The sequence below is a fragment of the Piliocolobus tephrosceles genome, chromosome 14 (assembly GCF_002776525.5).
Source record: "Piliocolobus tephrosceles isolate RC106 chromosome 14, ASM277652v3, whole genome shotgun sequence".
NCBI lineage: Eukaryota > Metazoa > Chordata > Mammalia > Primates > Cercopithecidae > Piliocolobus > Piliocolobus tephrosceles.
Genome location: NC_045447.1, coordinates 10,511,013 through 10,524,758, shown reverse-complemented (window position 1 = coordinate 10,524,758; position 13,746 = coordinate 10,511,013). Strand labels below are relative to the sequence as shown.

General features: G+C 58.3%; 1 protein-coding gene across 1 annotated transcript in view; it reads right to left on the bottom strand.

Annotated features, from left to right (window-relative positions):
- Positions 1–13,292, bottom strand: part of FAM102A (family with sequence similarity 102 member A) — a 40,648-nt gene extending 27,356 nt beyond the window's left edge. Inside the window, exon 1 of the mRNA XM_023217065.1 lies at positions 12,256–13,292. Within this exon, the coding sequence (XP_023072833.1) occupies positions 12,256–12,401 (146 nt within the window). The 5' untranslated portion in view covers positions 12,402–13,292. The remainder of the gene's footprint in view (positions 1–12,255) is intronic.
- Between the last annotated feature and the right edge of the window lie 454 nt (positions 13,293–13,746).

Sequence of the window (13,746 nt, the reverse complement as noted above, 5' to 3'; positions counted from 1 at the left end):
CCACCCTGTTCTCCACCCCAGGACCATGGATCAGGATATTTCCTCAGGTCTTTTTTTTTTTTTTTTTTTGAGGTAAGGGGTCTCACTATGTTTCCTGGGCTCAAATGATCCTCCTGCCTCAGCCTCCTGAGTACCTGGGATTACAGGCGTGAGCCACCAAGCCTGGCTTCCTTAGATCTTAAAACTGGCTGGGACACCCTGGTTGGGACATCCAGGGAGGGGGACCAGCAGGTGGCCTAGGCATGCCTGAGCCACTCCTGGCTGACTCATGCCTGGGAGGTGGTTGATTCACCCGAGGAGGAAGGGGAGAGAGAGGAGGAACAGATTCCCATCCCCAGGGCCTGGCTCCTCGAATGACTAGACTCAAGTCATCGGGCTGCCTCTGTCCTCTCTACCCTTACCCTCCATCCCAGCCCATCCCAAGGGCACCCCCTACATATTGCAGGTTTCCTCTTCTAGGCTCGGGTCTTAGGTTCCTGTCTCCCAGAGTGTGGAGGTCCTGGAGGAAGGGCCTCTGTTTTGCTCACTGCTGCTTCCCCTGTCTCAAGGATGGCACCGGGCACATGGTAGGTCAGTAAGTAATGACTAAATGAGCGCCCTTCACACTCCTGTTCCCGTAAGGGCTCCTCTAAGCCTTCTCGTGCCACCTTCATGGAAGGGTAGGACCGTATTCTCTGCAGAGTGCAAGGGGCCGGGGGTCACTGCCATTGCTGGCTCTGCCACCCAGTTGTTCCTAGTGATCCATACAATATGGCCTAAGGCTCCCTGGACTTCTGGGGTGACCAGGAGATAATCATGAACCACTCCGCCAAAGTCACTTTTCCTCCCAGCCCTGCACAGAATCAGACCTGTGTTCCCAGCTGTCTTCATCAGTTCTCTAAGATTCCAACCACCATGGGCGAAGCATCAGGCAGGAGCGTGAGGCCCTGACTCACTGGTCTCCACCTCCTCCCCAGACATCTGATTCCCTGAAGACTCATAGCAATCCTGGACCGATCTTTGCCTGCCATTCACGGACTCCACATGCATGTACTGAGCACTTACTACACGTCAGGCCTGTGCTAGACACTGGGGACACATCCCAAGAGCCTGGCCTTGGTGTTGCCTGTATCCAAGATGGGCGTGGCCAACATAAAAAACCCTTAGGGGCTGCTACACCCCAAGGTCAGGCCTTCTCCTGGGATTTGGGGAGAGCACAGTCAAACGCCCCTTCGCAAAGACAGGGTTCAGGGCAGAGCAGGCGGAGTGGCAATTTTCCCTCACCCCACTGTGCTCAGCACTCCTCTGAGAGATGAATGTGCCTAACAGTCTCCCCTGGCTCTGGGCCCAGGCAGGGACGGTTGTCTTGGCCAAGGCAATGGCCTGGTTCTAATCACAAATGTTTGCTGGATAGGTGAACCACAGGAAGAGAGAAGAGAAACAATTACAGGGACAGAGGGAGGAACATAGACCTTTTGTTTCTGCTCTCACCCCTAGGGTCCTTACAATAACTGCCCTGGATGAATACCAATGCTGCCAGCCTTTACTGAGCCTGTACTCCATGCCAGGGGCTACGATGGGCACATAACAGGCATTGACCCATTTCACCCAAGCATCAAGGAGGACCTTATTAACCCATTTCACAGACGAGGAAAGCAAAGCTCAGAGAGATCTAGTTCTCTGGCAGCCTCAGGAGCCCATCCTCCCCATGAACAGCCAAGCCCCACGGCCCAGCAGGCCCTGCTGGAGTTTGCAAGAGGCAGAAGGAAAATCTCCAGCCAGAGAAGATTGCAGTTGCCAGGATGAGTTACTGCCTCATAAACAAGAGTGATGCTTATCAGGTCAGAACGGTTCAGGCTGCCTCACCAGAAAGACCAAGAAAAACACCCGAGGATCTCCTCCAGGCTTCTGGGCACCCAAAAAGATGCCTCGTTTTTGTCTAGAGGACTCAGGCATCCACCCAGCACCACCCAAAAGTGTGGGGCATCTCGAGACTTGTTTCTGGCACAGAGACATGCAGAACTCACAGATTCTCAGAGAGAACATACCCATGAAACCAACCCCCAAGCAGCAGAATATTACAGGCCCCAGAAGGTCCTTTCAGACATGACTCCCCTCAGCAAAGACAGCACTGCCCTGACTTGCATCAGAAAGGTTTTTGAACTCTGTATAAATGGTATCATACTTTACTTAGGAGGCTGTTGAGAGAGAGAGTCTTGCTCTGTCACCTAGGCTGGAGTGCAGTGGCACGATCTCTGCACACTGCAGCCTTTGCCTCCCGAGTTCAAGTGATTCTCCAGCCTCCTCAGCCTCCTAAGTAGCTGGGATTACAGACATGTGCCACCATCCCCGGCTAATTTTTTTGTATTTTTAGTAGAGACGGGGTTTCACCATGTTGGTCAGGCTGGTTTTGAACTCCTGACCTCAAACGATCCTCCCACCTCGGCCTCCCAAAATGCTGGGATTACAGGAGGGAGCCACCGCGCCCGGCCGCATCATACAGTCTTTTGTCCCCGGCTTTCTTTGCTCAACGTTGTTTGTCAGACTGCTTCCTGCTGTGAGTGGCGGCAGCTTGTTCATCCTCAGCACTGCACAGTATGCTTCAGGTTTTGTTTTGAGTAATTCCATGATGACAGAGGTGGAAGCCCGCCCTTCTCAGCTGACAGTCACCTGCCCTTCTGCAACCTGCAGCCCCAAGCAATCAACCCCATGGCTGCCCTTGGTGGTTCTAAACTACAAATGTGACTCGAATTCATACCCTTCTGTGGCTCCCACCCCTCCACGAACAGTCCAAACCCCTCCCCTTGACTCCTCCTGACTTCAAGCTCCCTCCCAGGCCCGCTGACCCCTCTTTCCCGCTCAGCATGCTAGCCATGCCTTGCCATGCCTTGCCATGCCTCTGTCGTAGGCTGCTCTTTTACCTGCCACCTGCTAATCCTACTCATGCCCAGAACTGAGCCCAGCATCACCTCCTCAGGGCCCATAGCCATACCACTGATTGGATTTGTGTACCTCCCCCCACTGAAGGGCCCTGCAGGGGTGGGGGCCACATCTCCTGGGCCCAGCCTGAGCCCCGCACCCAGAAGGTGCCCAAGAAATTGTCTGGGGGGAGCCTAGGGACCAGGGAGCCACAGGTATGCTGCCCCACACCTGCAGAGGAAGTGGTAAGAGGTAAGAGTGTTTAACACCCAGACTTCTGCCCTTCCTGGGCACCAGGCGGCCACCCCCTCTCTCGGCAGGGTTAGTCTGTTTATAGCTGCCAGGTGCCTGGCCCTGTGCTGAGTAGGGAGCCCTCCTGACCAGCCCTGTTTGATGGAGGAGGAAGCTGAGGCTGAGAGGACAAGGCCTTTAGTCACAGTCACAGAGAAATCAAGCAACTGCCAAGGTCCAATTGCCATGCTTGGAGTCAGGCCCCAGCCCCCTCCTCCTTCCCATTCTGCTTGCTATGAGCATCCCTACCCCATGCAGAGGAGCCCACCCCACCCAAACCACTGATGTCCCCAGTTGCCTCTCAATTGCAGCCTCTGAGCCCATGGAGGCACCCAGCTGTCCGGTATGCAAGTGAGGGCTGTTCCTGACACAGACTGACACCTCGGGCCTGAAGAGGGAACGGGGGGGGGGGGGGGGGGTCCAGCAGCTGGCAGCAGCCACAGTGAGGTCCCGCACCAGCACTCACACTGGTTCAGAGCCAGGGGAGAAAAGCCCTGGCACCAGAACAGTGCCAACCCACAGCAGGAAGCCCCAAGACCAAGAAACATGATGCAAGGACTACTCCTGCCCATGCAGGGCCCACAGTCTGGGGAATGAGCTAGAGATGTGGACAGAGACTGCAGTGCCCTGAGATGAGGGTCCACAGAGAGTGTACAAGGCGAAAAGTGGCCAGGAAAGGCTTCCTGGAGGAGGTGACTCTTCAGCTGAGAAGAAATTCAGCGAGCAGAGAAGTGGGGGAAGAGAACTTGAGGAAGAAGTAACTGCAGGAACAAAGGCACAGAAACCAGAAGGGCGAGGAGTAGTGGAAGCCAACAAGGCCAGCCTGAGGCTCGGAGTGGCGGGGCCTCCCATGTGCTGAGGGGCCGCTGTCTCTCTCACCCACACACCTACCCACCAGCAGCCTGACAGCCAGTGCCCTCTGCCTCCGTGGAAGCTGTCTTCTGCCTGCCAGAGTGGGTCCCAGAGCCAGCTGTGCAGATGGCCTCTTCCCTCACCTAAAGCCCCTCAGCCCAGCCTGGGCCCGCCCAGCAGGAACGCTCCAACTCGCACTGGCTCACAGCAAAGCATCCCCCCGTGGGGCAAGTTCAAGCCAAAAAAGGGACAAGAAAACACGCAGACCCCACTGGGGTCCCTGAGCTCAGACACCCAGTGTACTCCTCACCCACCCCCACCCCTGCCCCGAGTGAAAAATGCCCTCTCCCAGCAGCACCTCATCAGTCCTGGCCCACGCAGGAATGCCAGCGGCCATGCAGGGGCACTGACCCTGCCATAACTCTGCCTGGGCACAGGAGGACAGACTGTAGCACATGCAGCATGTGCACCGTATGCCAGGAGCCGCGCTGGGCGTCTGACAGACATTATCTCACCGCGTCCTCCAAGAGCACCAGGAGGCAGGCACTGGCAGCCCTGCTTCACAAGGGCAGTCACCGAAGCTTGGAGGCCAAGTCCCTTGCCCAAGGTCACACAGGCAGCAAGTGGCAGAAGCAGGATGGGAACATCTCCCGCAGGCCCGGAGGCAGGGAGGCAGCAAGGCAGAACAAGCAGGCAGAAAGGCCTCTGTCAGAGCTCTTCCTCCCAGCCACCGAAACCAGCTGGCTGGCGGGACAGAGGACCGGGCAGGGTTGGGGTGCGGGCAGCTTCAGGCCTGCATGTGAGAGCTCTTCCAAGCCCTGGGTGCCAAAAGAGGCTCAGGGCAGAGACCCAGGGTTTGCCACCACAGCCCTATGCAGACACAGAAGCCAGCCATAGGTTGGGCAGCTTCGGGCCTTACTGAGACACGGACAGCAGTCTGACCTCATAGTGGGTGGCTGACTGGTCCCAGGGCATATCTGGAGTCCCCACAATCCAAAGCACTTGCCAGGGAGGTGGATAATACAGAGCAACAACCCTCCCCACCCTACATTAATTCTGGGTCTCTTTCTTTTTTTTTTTTTGAGACGGAGTCTCGCTCTGTCGCCCAGGCTGGAGTGCAGTGGATGGATCTCAGCTCACTGCAAGCTCCGCCTCCCGGATTTACGCCATTCTCCTGCCTCAGCCTCCCGAGTAGCTGGGACTACCGGCGCCCGCCACCTCGCCCAGCTAGTTTTTTGTATTTTTTTTTAGTAGAGACGGGGTTTCACCGTATTAGCCAGGATGGTCTCGATCTCCTGACCTCGTGATCCGCCTATCTGGGCCTCCCAAAGTGCTGGGATTACAGGCATGAGCCACTGCGCCCGGCCTGGGTCTCTTTCTAAGCAAATCTGGTGTCTCTCCCCTGCTTAAACCTTCCTGGCTCCCTGGTAAGATGAGGATACATCTAAACTGGTTGTGCTGAAGATATTACTGCCTGTCCCCAGCAGCAAGCGACTGAAGGGTCATCGCATAGCAGTCACCAGACACCACACACAGAGTCCGTTGGCTCCTGACCCCTTAGCAGACATGCCAGCAGCCATCCCAAGGTGCAAGTAGGGCCTCCCAAATGCAAGTCAGGACTCCCAGGTACTGAACAAGCAGGGTTCAAAGGGACTCAGGGCCCCCTGCCACCCCTGGACATGCAGGGCCCTCAAGCACATGATGTGGTTGCTGCTAAGAGCCTCTAGCCAGAGCAGCTCCCAAGATGGAGCTTGAAGCGAGGAAAAGGCCTCAGGAAATAGCCTGGCTCCATGAAGCCAGATCATCTCGGGTCAGGGCTGCTGCCAGGCTGGCAGGTAGGCAACAGGGGCTGCCAGGGTGGCACCTGCCAACAGTGTAGCCAGCTGGCAGCAAAGGCTAGGTCCAAGAAGCAGCCACCAAGGCCAGGCACAGTCAGGGCAGCTTCAGGCTTCCCCACAGCCACCGGCAGTATAGTCTGACCTCGCGGGAACCAGCAGATGGCCTGGTGCCACAGCTCTGCTGCCCAGGCTGGCCTCTGAGGCCACCCAGCCCTGCCCACTTCTGCCATCAGGGCTTCTCTCCACAGGCCACTCTGCCTCCTTGTGCCCCCAGCCTGCACCTGGAAGGCCTTCTACGGCACCCAGGGGACCAGGCTGGCCTAAGGCAGCACACATCAGGGATCCAAGGCATGCTGCGGGGTCAGGGGAACTCGAGCAGGCAGCCCACGTCAAGAGGCAGCTAGAAAGCCCCTTGAGCCAAATGCCGCCACAGAGCACTGTTGCCAGATCTTCCAACTTAAAACAAATGGGAAGTCTAGATTTTCACGCAATCACAAACGACTGGCTCACTGCAGGGGTTGCAAACCCTGGCTACGTTTGGCCACTGTGCCCCATCCATCTCCCGGCACTTACTAAGTACTAGGCATGATGCCAGCCCTGCGGTTGAGAAAGCCCACTTGCCCACTCTGCTTGCCAGGCCTCTTTCCAATCTGCCTACTCCTCTGCCTGCTACCGCCATGCTAGCAGTACCTGCCAGCCAATTCCCATTGCCCCTCCCTGGGTGCAGGTCAGGCCCCTGCACCTTCTCCACCTGGCAACCAGGCCACGTGGCTCCAGTGCCCCTGGGTAGGTACTCCTGAGGCCAGGAACACACCAGCTTGGCCACTCGTTACCCTAACGTACTCCATCCCCTCCTCCACCCTCCCCGTACCCCAGCTCCTCGCCTGACCCTGGGAACAAGTGCCTGTTGGCCAGGGGCCTCTATGCCAAAGGCTTATCCCGATCTCTTTCCTGTCCAATTCCCTTCTGCCTTCAAGGCTCCCAGGAAGGGTCACTTCTTCCAGGAAGCTCTCCCTATCTCAGTGATGTGCCACATGAGGACAAGGACCATGCCCAGCCTGAGCTAAGTGCTCGATCCACATCTGTCAAATAAACAGACACCTGGACAGAAATGCCCCCCCAGCTGGCCTGCCAGGGTCCAGTGGGATGCAGAAGGACATGTCCTAGATCTGCCTGGCTCTGAAGCTTTCACGATGGCCACCAAGCTCACTGCCCCCACCTAGCTGGGAGCTCCATGGAAACAGGGCTGTCTAATCATGATCACCTCCAAAAGCCCAAGACAAAGCGTGTGTTCAGGGAAAGTAGAACAGGCACACGTGCCCACCAGCCTCCTTTCCCTCCCCAGTGTGCTCAGCCTCCAGAGCTCCTGCTCTGTGAAGGAAAGTGGGTGCCCTGCCAATCTAAGAATCCCATTGAACCTCCACGGCCCCTGCTCCACTCAGCCCCTAGGGACGGAATTCTGTGTCCACCTCCATCCTGCCCTCCTGGAGCTCTGCACTGTGCCTGCGAGCAGGCCTCCCCCAGCGGTGGATTCAAGCAGCATTCCACAGCCTTTTCCCAGAAGGGCGGGCGAGGGACCAGGGGGGTGGAGGCTCCGGCCACACGTGTGTGGAGTGTGAGGAAAGACCCGGCCAGGCTGGCCTCTCCAGGGACCAGGCCTGGCGTGGGGCCCCCAGCTGCAGCACCGACCTGGCCAAGGCCTTCTTCACACTCAAAGAACCCTACCCGCGCCTCTGGGGCCACCATCTCAGCCGTGCCATGGAAGGCAGGCAGCATCTTTGTGGTGGGCAGCCACGCGTCCACCAAAGACTGCCCAAATCAAAAGCCCACTGAGGATTCAAGCCTACCAAAGAAGAAAGGCCAGAGGAGGGGCCTCCAAGTCACAGGCTCTGCTTCTTGGACAGTCTGGCACCCAAGTACAAAGTACAAGGGGACCCCAGAAGGACTCCCTCCCTGTTCTGGCCCAGCCTGCCTCCTTCATATAGAGAGTTACTAAGACACAGGGGACAGAGGTCAGAGCCAGGCCCAAGTCAGCTACGCCATCAGCTCCTCCTGTAAGTGGCCCTAGCAAGTCACTTCTCTGCCGCAGGCCTCAGTTTCCCCATCTGTTGGCTGAGAAAACGCTCTCTGCCCATCTCCTCAAGAAAAGACTTGCTATGAGGTAAATCAGTGCCTCCCTTGTACTCCTCTTCCCTGGCACCACCAGCCACATGCATGGGGCAGGCTACAGGACTGGTGCCAGCTGCGAGCAGAGATCTCTTGGGTGTTTGGGATTCTTCCTGCCCAAGGGCTGCCTTGGACAGGCTGGCAGCTCCCCGACTCACCAGACTTGGCTAGGACCTCTGCCTCTCTCCCGGGACCCCTGGGAAAGCCTTCCAGATGCCATGTGGATACATATGCCTAGGAGGCCTCCAGGCAGGGACCTTGGCAAAGACTCACCATGCCCCAGTGCCAGCCTAGGCCTGGCCCCAAATACACAGCAGTGACTTTAGCCCCACCCCTTGAAAGGTCCTGGGGACCCTTTTCCTTGGACCTCACCAAACCTACCATGGTGCCTCCTAACTACACAGCTCTAGACTTTCCTGAACTACCCAATCCATGGAATGGAGCCTTTCTCAAAGGTCTGGGACTGTCACACGGGTCTGCAGCTGCTTCCAGCCCACTGCCATCAAGGCAAGACAGGGCCTTAGAGCTGGACCTGCCCAAATTCAAATCCCATCTCTGCAATTTCAAGCTGAGTAGCACAGACCCAGTCATTTCAGTTTTCCTGACCCCAGCTTCCTCACCTATAAGTGGGATAATGCCATCAGTCCATGGGGTAGGTGACTGCAGGGCCTCAAATAATCATCTATCTGAGGGGCTCAGCAAGCCCCTAGCATACAGAATGCGTACAATCAAGGGCAGTTTACAGAACGATAAAAGTGTTAATTTCTGAATTGCCATTTACCACCTGGGTGACCTCTGGCATGTGGCTTCATCTCTCCGGCTTTGGTGCCTCTCCAGATGGCTGAGAGGATTCATGGAAATACCATCTGCAAAACACTCAGCACCCTGCCTGGCACGGAGTGCAGGAGCTCAGAGCACAGCAGCGTGAGGATCGCTGCTCTCAAGGAGGCCTTGGGAAGATGAGGCTGAGCAACAGCCTGCTCAAATTGGGTCAGGCGAGCGGTGTACCCAGCTGTTGCCAAGGCACCCAGCACACAGGGAAACACTTCAGCCAGGAGGGCGGGTGCTGCAGGAGTGGGGCCTTGGGCCTGCTTCACTGACACTACTCATGCTGCCACCACCAGGTCTCTGGGCCATCTCAGGGGTTCCTGGGTGGGGGAAATATGCTATTGATCTGGGCCCAGGATCTAACCAGGTCCAATTCCCCTAGACCCTACCCCAACCTGGAAACAATGGGGCCTTCACTGTCTAGAGGGGCAGACTGTGAAGCGGGGTTCCCAGGCTGCAGACCAGGGTGGGTGGGGCAGGAACCCAGGAACCCCCACTTACTGGGCAAAAACACAGCAAAAGCCAAAGCAGCTCTAAACTGGCCTCAGGTTCCAATGTCACTGCCTGCTGCCTCCAGTCACACCTGCCCAGCAGCAAACAGGTGCCTGGTGGCCACTAACTGCCCAGCTTTGCAGGAGCTCAGTGTCAGTTCCTCCCTCCTCAGCCCCATTCAGGTTGCATGCAGGACAGGGCTGGTAAATGCTTTGGGCTCAGCTGGATTCAGGGAATTCGAGGCCCCTTGCCAGGAGGGAAGAAGGGAAAACAGAGGTGAAATCCAGACCCTATGGACTAAGACCTGGAACTTCCCACACTTTCCCTAATGGGGAAGCAGGTTTAGGGCAATGGAAAGGCCAACAGGTAGGGGGACAGTGGCTCCAGGGCCTGGAGGTTAGGCAAGGCCTCAGCCTGGGGTTCAAAATTTATATTCCTCAATGGGATCCAAGACCGTTCCCCCCCCACCCACCGCCTGCCCGGCCAGAGACCTGGAAAGCTCTGGGCCCAGGCCTGCGCCCCTCTACCCACAGAAGTCATAACTGCTGCAGCAGTGTGCCTGGGCCAGACATAACACACAGATTAACTATACCCTAGAGGTGGGTATGACATCCCCATTTTACAGAAGAGGAAACTGAAGTTCAGAGGCACAAAGGGGTTGAATGCAGGCTTCACTCAATCAACTCAGGCAAATCATTTCCTCTCAGAACCTGTTTCCACCTCTCTAAAATGGTGATAATAATCCTATGCAGCCCCCACCTCCACTCCTGTTCCATGACACAGTCCAGGGCTTAAGTGAGAGGTGCTAGTAAAACAGGGAGCCCAGCACCAATGGTTGCTGGTTCTTGCTATCAGAGAGGTTAGGTAACTTGCCCAATGTCACTCAGCCAGTGAGTAGTCAACTCCAGGCCCTAGCTGTGAGCACAGTCTTCTCTCTGAAACCTCAGACTGCTGTGTGGGTGGCCTCAGGATCACAGGCTTCCCAGGCAACCAAGGAGGCCAGTCACCCCCACCACAAAGGGCAGCCCTTGTCCAAATTCCTCAGATAAGCAGCTCCCAACAGAACAGGGAGCCAATGCTCAGAAAAGGCACCCCACCCTGTCCACACTGGAGATTACTAAATCTGAGCTAGGCTGTGTAGTTCCCCTCCCTTCCCCTCCTCCCAGCAGAGTGTTTGACCTCTGGATTCATCCAACAGGTCCCCAGACCAGCGAAGTTCAGTTAACAACAGACTCCTTCGAGGTCCCTGGCAAGACACTGACTTCCTCTTTCTGGGCCTCAGTTTCTCCGCCTACAACACGCACACATGCGCTCTTAGAACAGGGAGGCAACTCTGCCTAACAGGGCCCACAAGGAGGCCCGGGGAGCAAAGGGCAGACCAGGTAGGGAAACAGCGTGTCCCAGGCACTCAGCCAGGCCCTGCCTCCATTCTATTTTATTTTTTAAAAAGAGAGACAGAGGCTGGGTGCAGTAGCTCACACTTCTAATTCCAGCACTCTGGAAGGCTGAGGGGGGTGGATCATTTGAGGTCAGAGTTCGAGACCAGCCTGGCCAACATGGTGAAACCCCAATTCTACCAAAAATACAAAAAAATTATCGTGGTGGCGTGCGCCTGTAATCTCAGCTACTGAGGAGGCTAAGGCAGGAGGATCGCTTGAATCCAGGAAGTGGAGGTTGCAGTGAGCCAAGATCGCGCCACTGCATTCCAACCTGGGCAACAGAGTGAGACTCCATTTGAAAAATAAATTAAATTTAAAAAAACTTAGCTGGGCGTGGTGGTAGGCACCTGTAATCCCAACTACTCAGGAGGCTGAGATATGAGAATTGCTTGAACCCAGGAGGTGGAGGTTGCAGTGAGCCACGATAGTGCCACTGCACTCCAGCCTGGGCAACAGTGTTCAATTGTGTACCCCCAAAAAAGAAAAAAAATAGAGATGGGAATCTCTCTATGTTGTCCAGGCTGGTCTTGAACTCCTGGCCTCAAGCAAGTCTTCCACGTCGGCCTCCCAAAGTGCTGGGATTACAGGAGTAAGCCACAGCGTCCCACCTGCCCCAAGCTCTAGCTGCTGCAGCTTCTCCACCTGTATTAGGCCCACTTTCCAGAAGAGGAGGCCCAGAAAGTAACAGAGTCAAGAGTCACACTCCCATCGGTAGGACTCCAAGGCTCTTCTGAGACAGGCCAGGACGATGTGACCCCAGGTGGGCCCAATCGGCAAGGGACAGCCTGGGAACTCAGTTGCATTCAGCAACAAGCTGGGCAGCTGGACCTGCCAGGATGGGGGCGAACAACACAAAACCAAACTCAACGGAGCCTCTTTCAGAGAGGGCAGCAGCCTCCTCGATAAGGGCATTTGCAATGCAAAGCAGCCCAGCTCCAGCCAGAGGAGGGCAGTCACTATGAGGGGGCTGGGTAGGCCAAAACCCAGCCATCTCCCTCCAGCCAGACTAGGGAGTGCCTGCGGTGGGCCTTCCCAGGTGCATGGGGGTGCCGGGGAACCCGTGGCTGGCCTGACTCTGAATCATATGACAGCCCCAGTGGCCAGTTCGGGTGCAAGGTGGTCTGGAACACCCCTTCCCTGCACACTCGCTCAGGGTACAAATCCCTGATAGGCTCTACATGCAAGTCTGCAGAATGGGCCTACTGCAGGCGGCACGCAGGGCCCCAAGAAAAGGCTGAAAGACTAGACCCCCAGGTATTCCGCTGGCGGCGGCTGCCTGGCACCCTGCCAACTGCCTCAGGCCCAGTCCTGCCTTGTGCAACCTGCCCCAGGCACATAGAATCCCCCGGATCCTCCCCACCCCGGCCCCAAGGGGCCCTTCCACACTTGCCAAGTGTCTAGATTTCGCTCATCACCCCTCCTGCTGCAGGCGCGACCGCCCCAGCTCCTACCTTGACGACAAGCTGACAAAATCCCCTCCATCCAGGAGCCGGACCTTGCAGAAGAGGACCCCGTTCACGAAGGGAACCGCAGTCAGCTCCTCCAGGGTGAAAGTGGTTTGGAATTTGAATTTCTTCTTCTTCATCAAGAAAGCCATGAGCGAGTTCCCTGAGTCTGAAGCCGCGAAGGCGAAAAAAGGTGGGGAGGATTCCTTTCCCTACACCACACCCCCTCCTCAAAACACCAGAGCCGGATCCCGCCCTGATGGTGGCTGAGACGGCGGAGATCGGAGTCCGAGGCCCCAGGTCTGAGCGACCGACCAGTCCAGTTCGCGCGCCGGCGGGCTTCACCCTCGGGGAGCCGGGGCTCGGAGGGGTTCGGAGCGGCCGGGGACCTCACCGGCATGTAAACAGCGGTGCATGGCCCAGGAGGCAGAAGCAGGGGCGGGGGTGCGGGTCTGCGCGCGAGCGGCCGCGCTGGCTGGCAGCATCCCGAGCCGCGATCTCCGGGGAGCTCACGCCGCGCGGCCGGGCGCGACGGGCGGACCGGTGAGACTGAGGGCGGTGGGCAGGCTGGCGGGCCGGTAAGGCTGAGGGCGGAGGGCGGCCCCGCCCCCGCCTCGCTGGCGGCCGGGGGAGGCGCCCTTGCCGCTCACGCCCCCGCAGCTGGGTGCCAGGCGGCCAGCGCAGGTAAAGCCCGGGAAGGTAGGGCACCCCCAGGGGGCTGCCGGGAGCTCGGGGGCCTCTCCAGGAGGCGCGTCGGGGTCGCTGCGGGCCGGGAACGTCTGGCCTCGGGCCTCCTCAGGGCAGGCACCGGGCCGGCCCGGGGCAGCGGGGGCGCCGCCTCCTCCTTCGCCCTGGGACCCGCGCCGCGGGCCCCGGCGGAGCTGAGGCGCCCTTCGGCCCGGCCGGTGGCGCCCGCCTCGCCCAGCACCCCTCGAACAACAGCGCCGCCCCCCGCGCCCCCGACGCTGCAGGCAAAGCCCGACGCTGCGCGGCGCGGCTTGGAGAATGCCTGGGCCCCGCGCGGCCGCCAGCCGAGCCGCCGCCGAGCGCGGCAGGGGCGGGGCGCCGGCGGCTCAGTCCGCCCGCGATTGGGCGGCCCGGCAAGGCGGGCGCGCAGCGCGATTGGCGGGCGGCGGCGTGGGGTGGGACTCGTGGGAGGCAGAGGCGGTTCGGGGAGCTTGGATTGGTGCACCGTGCGGCCGGGCCCGCCTCCTAGGGCAGGGCGGAGCTGAGGGAAGGGAGAGGGGCCCAGGGAAGGCAGTGGGAGGTCGCGGGGCTGGCGGGGCAGGGAGAGCGCGAGCAGAAGAAAAGAAACAATGACAAGGAGAAACCGTTTGTGGCTGCAGCGGCCTTCCAGGGTCCCGCCAGACTTGAGCTCGTAGAACCCTGAAGCAGGCTCGGAAGGTAGCGAGTCTCCTTTCTCAGAAAGCTGGCGCCCAGAGAGAGCCCCTGGCAGGTCGCTTGCTCGCCCTGAATCTCTAGTGCCCCTCAGCACTG